Source organism: Bombina bombina, chromosome 6, assembly GCF_027579735.1.
Source record: "Bombina bombina isolate aBomBom1 chromosome 6, aBomBom1.pri, whole genome shotgun sequence".
Taxonomy (NCBI): Eukaryota; Metazoa; Chordata; class Amphibia; order Anura; family Bombinatoridae; genus Bombina; species Bombina bombina.
In genome coordinates, this window is record NC_069504.1 from 749,765,620 (window position 1) to 749,783,621 (window position 18,002).

The 18,002-nt window shown below is 40.4% G+C and overlaps 1 protein-coding gene across 1 annotated transcript in view; it reads left to right on the plus strand.

Moving 5' to 3' along the window:
- RAVER1 (ribonucleoprotein, PTB binding 1) overlaps positions 1-12,686 on the plus strand; it is an 89,526-nt gene extending 76,840 nt beyond the window's left edge. Inside the window, 1 exon segment of the mRNA XM_053719414.1 lies at positions 12,542-12,686. Within this exon segment, the coding sequence (XP_053575389.1) occupies positions 12,542-12,640 (99 nt within the window). The 3' untranslated portion in view covers positions 12,641-12,686.
- The last annotated feature ends 5,316 nt before the right edge of the window (positions 12,687-18,002 follow it).

The following is an 18,002-nucleotide window of genomic DNA, read 5'->3' on the forward strand; positions in this document are numbered from 1 at the left end:
AAAAATTATGGAGATAAACAAATGGGAGTCATAGGAAGATCTTAAACAATAAAAAATCCTTGATGACAAATCCAAAATTGTGCTTGGTTTAAAAAGTTCAGTGATAAAAGTTCATTGATAACGTCCAGTGAAATTATCTCAGTGATGTAATAAAAATATATAAAAATACTGAAAAATAGAAAAATATGTGGTCAAAAAAAGTCAGTGGTATGTGTAATCCAAATGAGTGATCAGGTAATTGTTAAAGGGTGCTCCTCCTAGTAAAGTGTTATAAAATAAATCTCAAGTGTCTTTGTGTAGGTGGTGATGGTTTTTCTTTTTGATTAAATAACTGTGCTTTTCTTTTCAGTAATATCCTTAATGGTACCTGAAAATTAAAGAAATAACATAGTGCAATAACGCTTTATAACTTAAATAATATTAAAATAATGCTCACCAGTTTGTCAACGCGTTTCGGCCTCTTTATAGGCCTTTTTCAAGACTATATTGTGGTGAGTAATGGTGGCTCTATTTATGTGTGTAGGTAACCAATGAGTCGCTCTCATTTTGGCGCTAAAAATCACTGTTCCTAACCCGGAAGTGTTTTTTACTTTACACTTCCGTTTTTAGATTGTTGCTATATTCCTGTTTAATATCGGTCTTAAATGTATTAGATTAGTTGTACCCAATAAGTGGATTTCGTAGGGATATTTATATGAACCAATTTGTTTAAGGTCTATTTCTAATAGTCGTTCCGTGTCTGCATATAAGCATAAAACCGGAAGTCACATACCGTTTGTTTACTTTGGCGTGTCATTGTTTAAAACCGGAAGTCACGTGGTATATGTTTACTTCCGGTTTCGATTTTGGTATTATTTACATACTTTCGGTTTCTTTGTTATATGATCGATAGCGGTAAATATCTCTTGGGGCAGTGATGCTTAATAGCATATGTTAGAATGAGTTTGGTCAATCATATCCGTATCTGGACCTCATTGACATTAAGATGGCTCATACTATTCCGTAAGAGATATATAGACAGGCAAATGTATGAATGTGAAAAAATTATAAGTGGCATAAAGGTATAAAAAGTGTAAAAAATTTAGAAAATAAAGATATTTAGAAAATATATATATATATATATATATATATATATATATATATATATATATATATATATATATATATATATATATATATATATATATATATATATATATATATATATATATATATATATATATATATATAAAATATTCAAACCCTATTAACATTGAGATGAAAAATGGTATCCCGCAAGAGATACATAAATAAGCCAATAGAAAATTGTGAATTCCTTAAAGTGTGTTATAAAACGAATTGTTTGCATGACATAAATGCATCAATAATTAAGACATAAAAGTACATAAAAATGCAACAATTATAACCTTTACATAAAACTGCATCAAATATTAGGGCAGCGTAAAAATACATAAAAATACAAATACATAATACAAATACATAAAAAATGCATCAATTGTAACTTTTGTATAAAAATGCATCAATATAACCTTTACAATGGGGTGTCTTAAATCTTTTCTAAAAGACTGCATAAAACTCTAAAATTGGTAAATAATATAAATTGGACTATCTCATAACAGAACACATTAAAATACATACATAAATAAATTCATAAAAATGGATATTGTATCTAATATAAAAAGCTTAATATAAAAAAGGATAATGTAACTAAAATGCATTTGGGGGACTAAATGAATCCTATTAAAATTGTCTTAAAACAAGACTGGGTACATGAGTAGTTAACACTTGGCTATGGAAAGCTAGTATGAAAATACATGCAGAACTTAAGTGTGTCTGAGTCTCAGGGTTTTTTGTACTTAATAGATGTGAGAGGTCCTCTCTGTTATTCAAACCTCTGGGGTGTAAGCAGTCTATATCAAAAATCCATTTGGATTCAGTAGTCAGTAGGCGTCTCTCATAGTCACCCCCCCTCCAGTTGGGTATCACTCTTTGTATGCCTATATAATTAAAGTCTTTGTGACTGGCTCGATGGTGGTTTGTAAAATGTCTATAAAGTGCTGTCTCCGTGTTCTCATGTTCGATCTTTAATAAATGTTCTCTGATACGATCCTTGAGGGTTCTGGACGTTTGACCTATGTATTGGAGTCCACAACTGCACCATATTAGATAGACAACCCCTCTGTCACTACATCTTATAAGATCATTGATCCTATATTTCACCTTCGAGTTGAAAGAGGTGAATTCTTTGGTTTTGACACCCCTTTTACAAGCTTTGCAGGTTGGGCACGGGAAAAACCCTTTGATCTCTCTGCCAAATACATCTCTTGTCCTATTGGATACTCTCTTAGGTATACTGGGGGACAGTTTGTTCTTAAGATTATCAGTCTTCCTATATATGAAGATTGGTCGTGTCGTCAATTTATCTCCTATTACGTCATCATTTTTGAGGAGTGACCAATGTTTCTCTATAATCTTTTCGACAATATGCCTATTTTCGTTGTATTCTGTTATGAATGGAATAGTGAGTGGATAGTCTTCAGAGTGACTGGTCACTTTCTTAGGTTTGTATGCCAGGAGATCTTTCCGGCATACAAACCATCAATATAACGACAACTATGAACCCCCCAGACGAAACCATCCACGACCAGAGACAAATGGTTACAGGACAGATTCCCCATTTCAAGAAGGAGAGAGACAACAAACTAAGAAAGTACCCAACACAAGTGCGAATGAAGAACATCAAGCATCAGCATCAGGGCACTCTTTTTTTAGGGATACCTCAGAAAGCACCCAAAGAACTAGAAAGGGGATCTATGAAGAGAAAGAACCCAAATCTAGAAGACTTCCAAACCCCAACAGACAAAAGAAGACCCACAGAAGTAAGAGAGGAGGAAGAAGATTGAACAAAAAAACTCTCCCTCCCCATCAGAAACCAAAATCACCACAAAAGGCATATTTAATTTGAGCTCTAAAGTTTTGACAGAGAAAGAAACATCTGTGTTAAGCTATGGATTATCTTTCGCCCCATCTAAGGGCTTGAACAAATTTAACACTTTCATAAATGCCAAAGAACTAGTCAGGAAACTGACACTTAAGACATTTTATGAAAACCCCATTGGAAATACAAATCACGGGCCACAACAATGCCCATTTAGACACGCAGTCCACTAATGAAAATACCTACCTCCATACAGATCTAAAATCTAGATCGAATTTCTACCCAGTGGCAAGCAAAGGTAACGCTATAGAGACATTCGATACCATGATCAGTAATGAGATCAGAGATATCAGTCACAAAAAACTGACCAAACACAATCTTTCCAAAGAACAAATGGAAACTATAAAGACCCTGGAAAAGAATCACGCCTTAGTTATCAAACCAGCAGATAAAGGCGGGGGTATCGTAGTGTTAAATAATACAGACTACGACCAAGAATGTGACAGAATCCTATCGGATCGACAGACGTACGAAATATTAAGAAAAAATCCAATTGAGAACGTCAAGAAAGAATTAGAAGAACTGTTGGGAGAGGCCAAAAGAGTGGGAATTTTAAATGAGAGAGTTTAAATACATAAATACCAAACACCCAATCACTCCAGTCCTATATTACCTCCCTAAGGTTCACAAATCGCTCGACAAACCCCCCGGTCGGCCGATAATATCAGGGATAGGGGGTCTGTCAAGTAACCTATCCGAATATATAGATAGACTATTACCGAAATATGTCACCCAATTACCGTCATACTTGAGAGATTCGACTCAAGTACTAAACAAATTGGAAAATATAGAGTGGGGAGAAAATTATACATTTGTCACATGTGATGTCACATCCCTCTATACCAGTATACCGCACAAAGGGGGTATAGAGGCGGTGGATTTCTTTTTGAAGAAAGATGGCAGTTTACCTGAACTACAGAGAGAATTCATCCTCAATGGGGATACAGTTTATACTGACCCACAATTATTTCAGCAATAATGGAGTCTTCTTTAAACAAATATGTGGTACAGCTATGGGGACCAGGTTCGCGCCCAGCTATGCTAACTTATACATGGGCTATTGGGAACTCATTTTTTGGGAGTCATGCCCAGCTAGCGCGGACCTGGTCCTCTACAACAGGTACATAGACGATATCATTATGATATGGAAAGGGTCTAAGGAGGATTTAGAACATACCCTGAGAGTTATGAACAACACCTGTAACCTCAAATTTACATATGAGATGAGCAACAAGACAATAAACTTTCTAGATCTAAAAATAGACATCATTGGAGGTAAAATAGAGACGTCCACTTTCTTTAAGGAAGTGGACTGCAACAATTATATCCATCGTGAAAGCTGTCACTTCAACAGATGGAAGACAAATATACCGAAAGGACAATTTCTGAGATTAAAGAAGAATTGTTCTAATTCCATTAAGTGGGAAGAACAAGCCGTAATCCTCAAATAAAAATTTTTGGAAAGGGGTTATGATGAGGAATCCTTAACTCTAACCATGGAAGAAGTTAGAAAAAAGAATCTGAAAGATCTCCTGGCATACAAACCTAAGAAAGTGACCAGTCACTCTGAAGACTATCCACTCACTATTCCATTCATAACAGAATACAACGAAAATAGGCATATTGTCGAAAAGATTATAGAGAAACATTGGTCACTCCTCAAAAATGATGACGTAATAGGAGATAAATTGACGACACGACCAATCTTCATATATAGGAAGACTGATAATCTTAAGAACAAACTGTCCCCCAGTATACCTAAGAGAGTATCCAATAGGACAAGAGATGTATTTGGCAGAGAGATCAAAGGGTTTTTCCCGTGCCCAACCTGCAAAGCTTGTAAAAGGGGTGTCAAAACCAAAGAATTCACCTCTTTCAACTCGAAGGTGAAATATAGGATCAATGATCTTATAAGATGTAGTGACAGAGGGGTTGTCTATCTAATATGGTGCAGTTGTGGACTCCAATACATAGGTCAAACGTCCAGAACCCTCAAGGATCGTATCAGAGAACATTTATTAAAGATCGAACATGAGAACACGGAGACAGCACTTTATAGACATTTTACAAACCACCATCGAGCCAGTCACAAAGACTTTAATTATATAGGCATACAAAGAGTGATACCCAACTGGAGGGGGGGTGACTATGAGAGACGCCTACTGACTACTGAATCCAAATGGATTTTTGATATAGACTGCTTACACCCCAGAGGTTTGAATAACAGAGAGGACCTCTCACATCTATTAAGTACAAAAAACCCTGAGACTCAGACACACTTAAGTTCTGCATGTATTTTCATACTAGCTTTCCATAGCCAAGTGTTAACTACTCATGTACCCAGTCTTGTTTTAAGACAATTTCTCCAACATAGGTGTGTCCGGTCCACGGCGTCATCCTTACTTGTGGGATATTCTCTTCCCCAACAGGAAATGGCAAAGAGCCCAGCAAAGCTGGTCACATGATCCCTCCTAGGCTCCGCCTACCCCAGTCATTCTCTTTGCCGTTGTACAGGCAACATCTCCACGGAGATGGCTTAGAGTTTTTTAGTGTTTAACTGTAGTTTTTATTATTCAATCAAGAGTTTGTTATTTTGAAATAGTGCTGGTATGTACTATTTACTCAGAAACAGAAAAGAGATGAAGATTTCTGTTTGTATGAGGAAAATGATTTTAGCAACCGTAACTAAAATCCATGGCTGTTCCACACAGGACTGTTGAGAGCAATTAACTTCAGTTGGGGGAACAGTGTGCAGTCTCTTGCTGCTTGAGGTATGACACATTCTAACAAGACGATGTAATGCTGGAAGCTGTCATTTTCCCTATGGGATCCGGTAAGCCATGTTTATTACGATCGTAAATAAGGGCTTCACAAGGGCTTATTAAGACTGTAGACTGTTTCTGGGCTAAATCGATTCATTATTAACACATATTTAGCCTTGAGGAATCATTTTATCTGGGTATTTTTGATATAATAATATCGGCAGGCACTGTATTAGACACCTTATTCCTTAGGGGCTTTCCCAAAGCTTAAGCAGAGCCTCATTTTCGCGCCGGTGTGGCGCACTTGTTTTTGAGAGGCATGGCATGCAGTCGCATGTGAGAGGAGCTCTGATACTTAGAAAAGACTTTCTGAAGGCGTCATTTGGTATCGTATTCCCCTTTGGGCTTGGTTGGGTCTCAGCAAAGCAGATACCAGGGACTGTAAAGGGGTTAAAGTTTAAAACGGCTCCGGTTCCGTTATTTTAAGGGTTAAAGCTTCCAAATTTGGTGTGCAATACTTTTAAGGCTTTAAGTCACTGTGGTGAAAATTTGGTGAATTTTGAACAATTCCTTCATGTTTTTTCGCAATTGCAGTAATAAAGTGTGTTCAGTTTAAAATTTAAAGTGACAGTAACGGTTTTATTTTAAAACGTTTTTGTACTTTGTTATCAAGTTTATGCCTGTTTAACATGTCTGAACTACCAGATAGACTGTGTTCTGAATGTGGGGAAGCCAGAATTCCTATTCATTTAAATAAATGTGATTTATGTGATAATGACAATGATGCCCAAGATGATTCCTCAAGTGAGGGGAGTAAGCATGGTACTGCATCATTCCCTCCTTCGTCTACACGAGTCTTGCCCACTCAGGAGGCCCCTAGTACATCTAGCGCGCCAATACTCCTTACTATGCAACAATTAACGGCTGTAATGGATAATTCTGTCAAAAACATTTTAGCCAAAATGAACCCTTGTCAGCGTAAGCGTGGCTGCTCTGTTTTAGATACTGAAGAGCATGACGACGCTGATATTAATATCTCTGAAGGGCCCCTAACCCAGTCTGATGGGGCCAGGGAGGTTTTGTCTGAGGGAGAAATTACTGATTCAGGGAACATTTCTCAACAGGCTGAACCTGATGTGATTGCATTTAAATTTAAGTTGGAACATCTCCGCATTCTGCTTAAGGAGGTATTATCCACTCTGGATGATTGTGAAAAGTTGGTCATCCCAGAGAAACTATGTAAAATGGACAAGTTCCTAGAGGTGCCGGGGCTCCCAGAAGCTTTTCCTATACCCAAGCGGGTGGCGGACATTGTTAATAAAGAATGGGAAAGGCCCGGTATTCCTTTCGTCCCTCCCCCCATATTTAAAAAATTGTTTCCTATGGTCGACCCCAGAAAGGACTTATGGCAGACAGTCCCCAAGGTCGAGGGAGCGGTTTCCACTTTAAACAAACGCACCACTATACCCATAGAGGATAGTTGTGCTTTCAAAGATCCTATGGATAAAAAATTAGAAGGTTTGCTTAAAAAGATGTTTGTTCAGCAGGGTTACCTTCTACAACCAATTTCATGCATTGTCCCTGTCGCTACAGCCGCATGTTTCTGGTTCGATGAGCTGATAAAGACGCTCGATAGTGATTCTCCTCCTTATGAGGAGATTATGGACAGAATTAATGCTCTCAAATTGGCTAATTCTTTCACCCTAGACGCCACTTTGCAATTGGCTAGGTTAGCGGCTAAGAATTCTGGGTTTGCTATTGTGGCGCGCAGAGCGCTTTGGTTGAAATCTTGGTCGGCTGATGCGTCTTCCAAGAACAAGCTACTTAACATTCCTTTCAAGGGGAAAACGCTGTTTGGCCCTGACTTGAAAGAGATTATCTCTGATATCACTGGGGGTAAGGGCCACGCCCTTCCTCAGGATCGGCCTTTCAAGGCAAAAAATAGACCTAATTTTCGTCCCTTTCGTAAAAACGGACCAGCCCAAAGTGCTACGTCCTCTAAGCAAGAGGGTAATACTTCTCAAGCCAAGCCAGCTTGGAGACCAATGCAAGGCTGGAACAAGGGAAAGCAGGCCAAGAAACCTGCCACTGCTACCAAGACAGCATGAAATGTTGGCCCCCGATCCGGGACCGGATCTGGTGGGGGGCAGACTCTCTCTCTTCGCTCAGGCTTGGGCAAGAGATGTTCTGGATCCTTGGGCGCTTGAAATAGTCTCCCAAGGTTATCTTCTGGAATTCAAGGGACTTCCCCCAAGGGGGAGGTTCCACAGGTCTCAGTTGTCTTCAGACCACATAAAAAGACAGGCGTTCTTACATTGTGTAGAAGACCTGTTAAAAATGGGAGTGATTCATCCAGTTCCATTAAGAGAACAAGGGATGGGGTTCTACTCCAATCTGTTCATAGTTCCCAAAAAAGAGGGAACGTTCAGACCAATCTTAGATCTCAAGATCTTAAACAAGTTTCTCAAGGTTCCATCGTTCAAGATGGAAACCATTCGAACTATTCTTCCTTCCATCCAGGAAGGTCAATTCATGACCACGGTGGATTTAAAGGATGCGTATCTACATATTCCTATCCACAAGGAACATCATCGGTTCCTAAGGTTCGCATTCCTGGACAAACATTACCAGTTCGTGGCGCTTCCTTTCGGATTAGCCACTGCTCCAAGGATTTTCACAAAGGTACTAGGGTCCCTTCTAGCTGTGCTACGACCAAGGGGCGTTGCGGTAGTACCTTACTTGGACGACATTCTGATTCAAGCGTCGTCCTTTCCTCAAGCAAAGGCTCACACGGACATCGTCCTGGCCTTTCTCAGATCTCACGGATAGAAAGTGAACGAGGAAAAGAGTTCTCTATCCCCGTCAACAAGGGTTCCCTTCTTGGGAACAATTATAGACTCCTTAGAAATGAGGTTTTTTCTGACAGAGGTCAGAAAAACAAAACTTCTAGACTCTTGTCGGATACTTCATTCCGTTCCTCTTCCTTCCATAGCTCAGTGCATGGAAGTGATCGGGTTGATGGTAGCGGCAATGGACATAGTTCCTTTTGCGCGCATTCATCTAAGACCATTACAACTGTGCATGCTCAGTCAGTGGAATGGGGACTATACAGACTTGTCTCTGAAGATACAAGTAAATCAGAGGACCAGAGACTCACTCCGTTGGTGGCTGTCCCTGGACAACCTGTCACAAGGGATGACATTCCGCAGACCAGAGTGGGTCATTGTCACGACCGACGCCAGTCTGATGGGCTGGGGCGCGGTCTGGGGATCCCTGAAAGCTCAGGGTCTTTGGTCTCGGGAAGAATCTCTTCTACCGATAAATATTCTGGAACTGAGAGCGATATTCAATGCTCTCAAGGCCTGGCCTCAGCTAGCGAGGACCAAGTTCATACGGTTTCAATCAGACAACATGACAACTGTTGCGTACATCAACCATCAGGGGGGAACAAGGAGTTCCCTAGCGATGGAAGAAGTGACCAAAATCATTCTATGGGCGGAGTCTCACTCCTGCCACCTGTCTGCTATCCACATCCCAGGAGTGGAAAATTGGGAAGCGGATTTTCTGAGTCGTCAGACATTGCATCCGGGGGAGTGGGAACTCCATCCGGAAATCTTTGCCCAAGTCACTCACCTGTGGGGCATTCCAGACATGGATCTGATGGCCTCTCGTCAGAACTTCAAAGTTCCTTGCTACGGGGCCAGATCCAGGGATCCCAAGGCGGCTCTAGTGGATGCACTAGTAGCACCTTGGACCTTCAAACTAGCTTATGTGTTCCCGCCATTTCCTCTCATCCCCAGGCTGGTAGCCAGGATCAATCAGGAGAGGGCGTCGGTGATCTTGATAGCTCCTGCGTGGCCACGCAGGACTTGGTATGCAGATCTGGTGAATATGTCATCGGCTCCACCTTGGAAGCTACCTTTGAGACGAGACCTTCTTGTTCAGGGTCCGTTCGAACATCCGAATCTGTTTTCACTCCAGCTGACTGCTTGGAGATTGAACGCTTGATTTTATCGAAGCGAGGATTCTCAGATTCTGTTATCGATACTCTTGTTCAGGCCAGAAAGCCTGTAACTAGAAAGATTTACCACAAAATTTGGAAAAAATATATCTGTTGGTGTGAATCTAAAGGATTCCCTTGGGACAAGGTTAAGATTCCTAGGATTCTATCCTTCCTTCAAGAAGGATTGGAAAAAGGATTATCTGCAAGTTCCCTGAAGGGACAGATTTCTGCCTTGTCGGTGTTACTTCACAAAAAGCTGGCAGCTGTGCCAGATGTTCAAGCCTTTGTTCAGGCTCTGGTTAGAATCAAGCCTGTTTACAAACCTTTGACTCCTCCTTGGAGTCTCAATTTAGTTCTTTCAGTTCTTCAGGGGGTTCCGTTTGAACCCTTACATTCCGTTGATATTAAGTTATTATCTTGGAAAGTTTTGTTTTTGGTTGCAATTTCTTCTGCTAGAAGAGTCTCAGAATTATCTGCTCTGCAGTGTTCTCCTCCTTATCTGGTGTTCCATGCAGATAAGGTGGTTTTACGTACTAAACCTGGTTTTCTTCCAAAAGTTGTTTCTAACAAAAACATTAACCAGGAGATTATCGTACCTTCTCTGTGTCCGAAACCAGTTTCAAAGAAGGAACGTTTGTTGCACAATTTGGATGTTGTTCGCGCTCTAAAATTCTATTTAGATGCTACAAAGGATTTTAGACAAACATCTTCCTTGTTTGTTGTTTATTCAGGTAAAAGGAGAGGTCAAAAAGCAACTTCTACCTCTCTCTCTTTTTGGATTAAAAGCATCATCAGATTGGCTTACGAGACTGCCGGACGGCAGCCTCCCGAAAGAATCACAGCTCATTCCACTAGGGCTGTGGCTTCCACATGGGCCTTCAAGAACGAGGCTTCTGTTGATCAGATATGTAGGGCAGCGACTTGGTCTTCACTGCACACTTTTACCAAATTTTACAAGTTTGATACTTTTGCTTCTTCTGAGGCTATTTTTGGGAGAAAGGTTTTGCAAGCCGTGGTGCCTTCCATTTAGGTGACCTGATTTGCTCCCTCCCTTCATCCGTGTCCTAAAGCTTTGGTATTGGTTCCCACAAGTAAGGATGACGCCGTGGACCGGACACACCTATGTTGGAGAAAACAGAATTTATGTTTACCTGATAAATTTCTTTCTCCAACGGTGTGTCCGGTCCACGGCCCGCCCTGGTTTTTTAATCAGGTCTGATAATTTATTTTCTTTATCTACAGTCACCACGGTACCATATGGTTTCTCCTATGCAAATATTCCTCCTTAACGTCGGTCGAATGACTGGGGTAGGCGGAGCCTAGGAGGGATCATGTGACCAGCTTTGCTGGGCTCTTTGCCATTTCCTGTTGGGGAAGAGAATATCCCACAAGTAAGGATGACGCCGTGGACCGGACACACCGTTGGAGAAAGAAATTTATCAGGTAAACATAAATTCTGTTTTTAATAGGATTCATTTAGTCCCCCAAATGCATTTTAGTTACATTATCCTTTTTTATATTAAGCTTTTTATATTAGATACAATATCCATTTTTATGAATTTATTTATGTATGTATTTTAATGTGTTCTGTTATGAGATAGTCCAATTTATATTATTTACCAATTTTAGAGTTTTATGCAGTCTTTTAGAAAAGATTTAAGACACCCCATTGTAAAGGTTATATTGATGCATTTTTATACAAAAGTTACAATTGATGCATTTTTTATGTATTTGTATTATGTATTTGTATTTTTATGTATTTTTACGCTGCCCTAATATTTGATGCAGTTTCATGTAAAGGTTATAATTGTTGCATTTTTATGTACTTTTATGTCTTAATTATTGATGCATTTATGTCATGCAAACAATTCGTTTTATAACACACTTTAAGGAATTCACAATTTTCTATTGGCTTATTTATGTATCTCTTGCGGGATACCATTTTTCATCTCAATGTTAATAGGGTTTGAATATTTTATATATATATATATATATATATATATATATATATATATATATATATATATATATATATATATATTTCTAAATATCTTTATTTTCTAAATTTTTTACACTTTTTATACCTTTATGCCACTTATAATTTTTTCACATTCATACATTTGCCTGTCTATATATCTCTTACGGAATAGTATGAGCCATCTTAATGTCAATGAGGTCCAGATACGGATATGATTGACCAAACTCATTCTAACATATGCTATTAAGCATCACTGCCCCAAGAGATATTTACCGCTATCGATCATATAACAAAGAAACCGAAAGTATGTAAATAATACCAAAATCGAAACCGGAAGTAAACATATACCACGTGACTTCCGGTTTTAAACAATGACACGCCAAAGTAAACAAACGGTATGTGACTTCCGGTTTTATGCTTATATGCAGACACGGAACGACTATTAGAAATAGACCTTAAACAAATTGGTTCATATAAATATCCCTACGAAATCCACTTATTGGGTACAACTAATCTAATACATTTAAGACAGATATTAAACAGGAATATAGCAACAATCTAAAAACGGAAGTGTAAAGTAAAAAACACTTCCGGGTTAGGAACAGTGATTTTTAGCGCCAAAATGAGAGCGACTCATTGGTTACCTACACACATAAATAGAGCCACCATTACTCACCACAATATAGTCTTGAAAAAGGCCTATAAAGAGGCCGAAACGCGTTGACAAACTGGTGAGCATTATTTTAATATTATTTAAGTTATAAAGCGTTATTGCACTATGTTATTTCTTTAATTTTCAGGTACCATTAAGGATATTACTGAAAAGAAAAGCACAGTTATTTAATCAAAAAGAAAAACCATCACCACCTACACGAAGACACTTGAGATTTACTTTATAACACTTTACTAGGAGGAGCACCCTTTAACAATTACCTGATCACTCATTTGGATTACACATACCACTGACTTTTTTTGACCACATATTTTTCTATTTTTCAGTATTTTTATATATTTTTATTACATCACTGAGATAATTTCACTGGACGTTATCAATGAACTTTTATCACTGAACTTTTTAAACCAAGCACAATTTTGGATTTGTCATCAAGGATTTTTTATTGTTTAAGATCTTCCTATGACTCCCATTTGTTTATCTCCATAATTTTTTGAGACCTCATAGGAACTATACCCTTTTGGTGAACATTTTTATTGTTTGAATGTTATATTTGACAAGTGTTTGCAAGATATAATCGACAACTGTTTTTATTGTTTTTAGATGTGTATAGTATACATGGATCCATGTTATTCACAATTATGTTATGTTTTATGATTTATAATTAAATTTGAATTTATTGAATCTGATATCTTCCTTAGCCTACTCATAGGCGCTCTTGGACTATTATTTGTACCAATAACTTTCCCTTAGGGTAAGCTAGATACCCTATTACCCAGGAGCTATAAGGAAGTAGGCGAGCGCTGTTAGCAACCTGTACTCAGCTATGGGGCACTCCAGAATTGGATCTGATGGCGTCCCGTCAGAATGCCAAACTTCCTCTTTATGGGTCCAGGTCCCGGGATCCCCAGGCGGTGTTGATAGATGCTCTAGCAGCGCCTTGGTCCTTCAATCTGGCCTATGTTTCCACCGTTTCCTCTCCTTCCTCGTCTGGTTGCCAGAATCAAGCAGGAGAGGGCGTCAGTGATTCTAATAGTTCCTGCGTGGCCACGCAGGACTTGGTATGCAGACCTAGTGGACATGTCATCCGTTCCACCATGGGCTCTGCCAATGAGGCAGGACCTTCTACTTCAAGGTCCTTTCAAACATCCAAATCTAATTTCTCTGCGTCTGACTGCTTGGAGATTGAACACCTAATTCTATCTAAGCGTGGTTTCTCTGAGTCGGTATCGATACCCTGCTTCGGGCTAGAAAGCCTGTCACCAGGAATATCTACCATAAGATTTGGCAAAAATATCTTTGTTGGTACGAATCCAAGGGTTACTCATGGAGTAAGATTAGGATTCCCAGGATATTGTCTTTTCTCCAAGATGGATTGGAGAAAGGATTGTCAGCTAGTTCATTAAAAGGACAAATATCTGCTTTGTCTATTCTTTTACACAAACGTCTGGCGGAGGTACCAGACGTTCAAGCGTTTACTCAGGCTTTAGTCAGGATCAAGCTGGTCTATAGACCTGTGGCTCCACCATGGAGTCTGAATTTAGTTCTTTCAGTTCTGCAAGGGGTTCCATTTGAACCTTTACATTCCATAGATATTAAACTTTTATCTTGGAAAGTTTTGTTTCTCTTGTTAAGTGTGTTCAGTCCACGGGTCATCCATTACTTATGGGATATATTCTCCTTCCCAACAGGAAGTTGCAAGAGGATCACCCAAGCAGAGCTGCTATATAACTCCTCCCCTCACATGTCATATCCAGTCATTCTCTTGCAACCCTCAACAAAGAAGGAGGTCGCGAGAGGAGCTGGAGTTTTTACTTAACTATTCTTCAATCAAAAGTTTGTTATTTTAAATGGCACCGGAGTGTGCTGTTTTTTGTCTCAGGCAGTATTTGGAAGAAGAAACTGCCTGCGTTTTTTATCTATGATCTTAGCAGGCGTAACTAAGATCCACTGGCTGTTCTCGACATTCTGAGGAGTGGGGTAACTTCAGAAACTGGGAATAGCATGCGGGGTCCTCCGCAAATGAGGTATGTGCAGTACTTTATTTTCTGGGAATGGAATTGACTAAGAAAATACTGCTGTTACCGTATGATGTAAGTACAGCCTTAAATGCAGTAGTAGCAACTGGTATCAGGCTGATAAATGTATGCGCAGTCGAGTTATATTCTAGGGACTAGAATTTGACTGAGAAAATACTGTTAACACTAAAATAATACTTAAGCCTTCTCTGCAGTGGTAGCGACTGGTAGCAGGCTTAGTGATAGCTTTGCATGACATTGAAACATGTTGTTTTTTAATAAAACGTTTACTGGCATGTTGTTCGTTTTTTGTGAGGTACTTTGGTGATAGATCGCTTTGGGCATGATTTTTTCCACATGGCTAACATATTTTTCTGCATATCAGGGCTCCCACTGTTGTGATTGGAGTGGGAGGGCCCTTGTTTTAGCGCCTTGTTGCGCAGTTAAAATTATTGCACAGTCTTTCTGCTTCTTCCTCCTTGATCCAGGACGTCTCTAGAGAGCTCAGGGGTCTGCAAATTTCATTTGTGAGGGAGGTAATCAGTCACAGCAGATCTGTGACAGTGTGCTGACTGTGATTAAAAGCGTTAAATCTTAATTGATATCTGTTTTATCCGTTTTGGGTATCGAGGGGTTAATCATTCCTTTGCTAATGGGTGCAATCCTCTGCTAATAATACACTTCTTGTTAAGAATTGTTTAATTATATCTGTCTTTTTGAAGCGCTGCAGCGTTTTTTATATTGCTTGTAAAACTTATTGAAAGTGATTTCCAAGCTTGTTAGTTTTTCACTGCTAAGTCTGTTTTAAACATGTCTGATTCAGAGGAAACTGTTTGTTCATCATGTTCAAAAGCCAATGTGGAGCCCAATAGAACGATGTGTACCAATTGTATTGATATTGCTTTGAATAAAAGTCAATCTGTACCGATAAAGAAGCTATCTCCAGACAACGAGGGGGAAGTTATGCCGCCTAACTCTCCTCACGTGTCAGTACCTGCGTCTCCCGCTCGGGAGATGCGTAGGATTGAGACACCTAGTACATCTAGGCCCTTACAAATCACTTTACATGATATGGCTAATGTTATGAAAGAAGTGTTATATAATATGCCCGAATTAAGGGGCAAACGCGATAGCTCTGGGTTAAGGACAGAGCGCGCTGATGACACGAGAGCCATGTCTGATACTGCGTCACAATTTGCAGAACATGAGGACGGTGAGCTTCATTCTGTCGGTGACGGTTCTGATCCGGGGAGACCGGATTCAGAAATTTCAAATTTAAGCTTGAGAACCTCAGTGTGTTACTAGGGGAGGTATTAGCGGCTCTGAATGATTGCGACACGGTGGCAATTCCAGAGAAATTGTGTAGGTTGGATAGATACTATGCGGTACCGGTATGTACTGACGTTTTTTCCTATACCAAAAAGACTTACAGAAATTATAAGTAAGGAGTGGGATAGACCCGGTGTGCCTTTTTCCCCTCCCCCGATATTTAGAAAAATGTTCCCTATAGACGCCACCACACGAGACTTATGGCAGACGGTCCCTAAGGTGGAGGGAGCAGTTTCTACGTTAGCCAAGCGTACCACTATCCCGGTGGAGGATAGCTGTGCTTTCTCAGATCCAATGGATAAAAAATTAGAGGGTTATCTTAAGAAAATGTTTGTTCAACAGGGTTTTATATTGCAGCCTCTTGCATGCATTGCGCCTGTTACGGCTGCAGCGGCATTCTGGTTTGAGTCTCTGGAAGAGGCGATTCGCACAGAGCCGTTGGATGAGGCCTTGAGCAAAGTTAGAACCCTTAAGCAAGCTAATGCGTTTGTTTCAGATGCCGTAGTACATCTAACCAAACTTACGGCTAAAAATTCCGGATTCGCCATACAGGCGCGCAGAGCGCTCTGGCTTAAATCCTGGTCATCGGATGTAACTTCCAAGTCTAAACTACTTAACATTCCTTTCAAAGGGCAGACCTTATTTGGGCCCGGCTTGAAGGAAATTATTGCTGACATTACGGGAGGTAAGGGCCACGCCCTTCCTCAGGACAGGGCCAAACCAAAGGCCAAACAGTCTAATTTTCGTGCCTTTCGTAACTTCAAGGCAGAAGCAGCATCGACTTCCTCCGCTCCAAAACAGGAAGGAACTACTGCTCGTTACAGACAAGGTTGGAAAGGCAACCAGTCATGGAACAAGGGCAAGCAGGCCAGAAAGCCTACTCCCGCCCCTAAGACAGCATGAAGTCAGGGCCCCCTATCCAGAGACGGATTTAGTGGGGGGCAGACTTTCTCTCTTTGCCCAGGCTTGAGCAAGAGATGTGCAGGATCCCTGGACGTTAAAGATTATATCTCAGGGATACCTTCTGGATTTCAAATCCTCTCCTCCACAAGGGAGGTTCCATCTTTCGAGGTTATCGACAAACCTAGTAAAGAGAGAGGCGTTTCTACAATGTGTAAAAGACCTCTTAATCATGGGGGTGATCCACTCAGTTCCGCGATTGGAACAGGGACAAGGATTTTACTCAAATCTATTTGTGGTTCCCAAAAAAGAGGGAACCTTCAGACCAATCTTGGACTTAAAGATCTTAAACAAATTCCTAAGGGTACCATCGTTCAAGATGGAAACCATTCGAACCATCCTACCCGTGATCCAAGAGGGTCAATATATGACCACGGTGGACTTAAAGGATGCTTACCTTCATATACCGATTCACAAGGATCATTATCGGTACCTGAGGTTTGCCTTTCTAGACAGGCATTACCAGTTTGTGGCTCTTCCCTTCGGGTTAGCCACGGCCCCGAGAATTTTTACGAAGGTTCTGGGCTCACTTCTGGCGGTACTAAGACCACGAGGCATAGCGGTGGCTCCGTACCTAGACGACATTCTGATACAAGCGTCAAGTTTTCAGAATGCAAAGTCTCATACAGAGATAGTTCTAGCATTTCTGAGGTTGCATGGGTGGAAAGTGAACGTGGAAAAGAGTTCTCTGTTACCACTCACAAGGGTTCCTTTTCTAGGGACTCTTATAGATTCTGTAGAGATGAAGATTTACCTGACGGAGTCCAGGTTATCAAAGATTCTCAATGCTTGCCGTGTCCTTCATTCCATTCCAAGCCCATCAGTAGCTCAGTGCATGGAGGTAATCTGCTTAATGGTCGCGGCGATGGACATAGTGCCATTTGCACGCCTGCATCTCAGACCGCTGCAACTATGCATGCTCAGTCAATGGAACGGGGATTACCCAGATCTGTCCCCTTTGCTAAATCTGGACCAGGAGACCAGAGATTCGCTTCTCTGGTGGTTGTCACCGGTTCATCTGTCCAAAGGAATGACCTTTCGCAGGCCAGATTGGACGATTGTAACAACGGATGCCAGCCTTCTAGGCTGGGGAGCAGTCTGGAATTCCCTGAAGGCTCAGGGATCGTGGACTCAGGAGGAGAAACTCCTCCCAATAAACATTCTAGAATTAAGAGCAATATTCAATGCTCTTCTAGCTTGGCCTCAGTTAGCAAAGCTGAGGTTCATCAGATTTCAGTCGGACAATATCACGACTGTGGCTTACATCAATCATCAAGGGGG